Source organism: Lupinus angustifolius, chromosome LG03 (genome assembly GCF_001865875.1).
Source record: "Lupinus angustifolius cultivar Tanjil chromosome LG03, LupAngTanjil_v1.0, whole genome shotgun sequence".
NCBI lineage: Eukaryota > Viridiplantae > Streptophyta > Magnoliopsida > Fabales > Fabaceae > Lupinus > Lupinus angustifolius.
This window is the reverse complement of record NC_032011.1, coordinates 3,321,499-3,323,822: the sequence shown is the minus strand read 5'-3', so window position 1 is coordinate 3,323,822 and position 2,324 is coordinate 3,321,499. Positions and strand designations below refer to the sequence as shown.

General features: G+C 38.9%; 1 protein-coding gene across 1 annotated transcript; it reads left to right on the top strand.

The window, feature by feature from the left end:
* On the top strand, nt 563-2,007 carry LOC109343105 (glycine-rich cell wall structural protein-like). The gene has a single exon (XM_019581243.1). The coding sequence runs from the start codon at nt 882-884 to the stop codon at nt 1,752-1,754; it is 873 nt and encodes a 290-aa protein (XP_019436788.1). The 5' UTR covers nt 563-881; the 3' UTR covers nt 1,755-2,007.

Below are 2,324 nucleotides of genomic sequence, written 5' to 3'. Positions count from 1 at the left end.
AAATTAAACAACGTCCTTTTTTTAATAATTTTTACATGGAGATAGTAGACTTAAACATGATATATTAGAAGAGAAGGAAAGAACATCAGATATATTTAAGCATAAATAATGGTTACAAAGTACAAAGTGGATGAAAAAGGAAAAACATAATTTATGAATAGAAGTATAAATGAATGAAGAGGACTATATTTTATATTAAAAAGTTCAAACTTGATTTCTGAAAGAAAAAATGGAAACGCTTAACTTATTTATTTGTGAGCTCTTAATGCCAAACATATAAAGCTTAAATTTGATTTGTTAAAATAATTGAATAATCTATCTTCAAGCTCAAGCTTGTTTGTTTTAACTATACAAACAAATTTAATAAAAGCGTTTAACAAGTCAAGCTCGAGCTTCACAAATATGTTGACTCATTTATACCTTTTGTGCAACTTAAAAAAAATTAAATTGGGTTAAGAAACTAATTTAAAGCATGGTCAAACCAAAGTGAGAATAGTGTTTATTTAATTTGGATCTCAAGCCACAGAAAACATCACTAAGGATTAAGAGAAGCACCAATGCATGATTACTAGCATAAGTAAATTGTTTTCTTCTATCTTGCCATTTACTATGCATGACTATTACACATGACTACCTTCAATTTTCTCTTCTTTTGATTCTACCTAACCCACTGATGCACAAATTCATTTATTTATGAATCCCAATTCTCGAGATCTCCCAAGTCATAACTATAATCACTACCATGTTTTATTACCCTCAACCGTCCCCTACCTTTTTCATGTATATATACGACATCCCCTTTTGCATGCAATCAACCACAATCGTTTTTTGTTGTTATAGAATAGTGAGAGTGAGAGTGAGAGAGAGAGAGAGAGAGAGAGATGGGAAAATGGAGTCTCATGCTTGTGGTGGTTGTGCTAGTTATGCTGCATGCAAGTGCACGTAAGGTGCCAAGTGATGGTGGCCATGATGATGAACAAACAATGGCTTTGCATACAAGTGCACCACATGCAACTAGCAACAAGGGTCTTGATAAAAAGACACACTTTATCTTTGGTGGGGTTGGTGGATTTGCTGGGGTGGGTGGGTATGGAAAGTATGGTCATCAGTTTGGTGGGATTGGTGGAGGGATGGGAAAATATGGTGCGGTTGGTGGAGGAATTGGTGGAGGGATGGGAAAGTATGGTGGGATTGGTGGAGGAATGGGTGGTGGGATTGGTAAGTTTGGTGGGATTGGTGGAGGAATGGGTGGAGGGATGGGAAAGTTTGGTGGGATTGGTGGAGGAATGGGTAAGTTTGGTGGGATAGGTGGTGGTTACCATGGTATTGGTGGAGGGATTGGCAAAGCTGGTGGGATTGGTGGAGTAGTTGGTGGTTACCCCAACATTGGTGGTGGAGTTGGTGGTTTAGGAGGTGCTGGGGGTGTTGGTGGGATTGGAGGCTTAGGTGGTCCTGGTGGTGTGGGAGGCTTAGGTGGTCCCGGTGGTGTTGGAGGCTTAGGTGGTCCTGGTGGTGTGGGAGGCATAGGTGGTAATGGTGGTGGTGTGGGAGGCGTAGGTGGTAATGGTGGTGGTGTTGGCGGTGTAGGTGGTGTTGGCGGTGTAGGTGGTGTTGGCGGTGTAGGTGGTGCTGGAGGCTTGGGTGGTGGGGGTGGTTTGGGTGGTGGTTCTGGTGGCGGTAGTGGTCCCGGTGCAGGTATCGTTAGTGGTTTGGGTTGTGGGCCGGTAGTTGGTGCCAATTGTCATGATCCTTAAATCATTCCGGTGCTTTGCATGCATGTCCTTTTTGAATTTTTAGGCCAACCAATATATGTTGAGGTTAGAAAAACGTAAGGTTGTCTCGGTTTATGATTTGCATGTTATGTTATTTTATGCGTCTAGTCTTTATCTTGTCTTCTTTAGAGTTTTGAGGTCAATGGAAGTATGCATGCATCAATGATCAATTTGTTTTTAGTTTGTCTCTACTGTATTGTTTGTTCTAATGTTAATTTTAGTCGAATTTGTGGCAGGCATAATTAGCACCTATGTTTCCTTTAATTCTCAATAATGGTTGTTGCAGAAAACTTTGTGAAACTCACTATTAAGTTTACTTCATTGATAGTTTAATTGCAAAGTTTCAGTTCAAGATATTTAATTCCTTAAATCATCACTTTTGTGGTCTATACCGGTTATATTTAAGAACTTTTCTATGACTACAAATTCTGAATCGCATATATTATCTCATATTGTGTATATCACCGCGTATTGTAAAGAATTATGATTTAAAGAAACACGTTATATTTATGTATATATTTAGTGATCAGTGTGTTTTAAACTTAACTATGC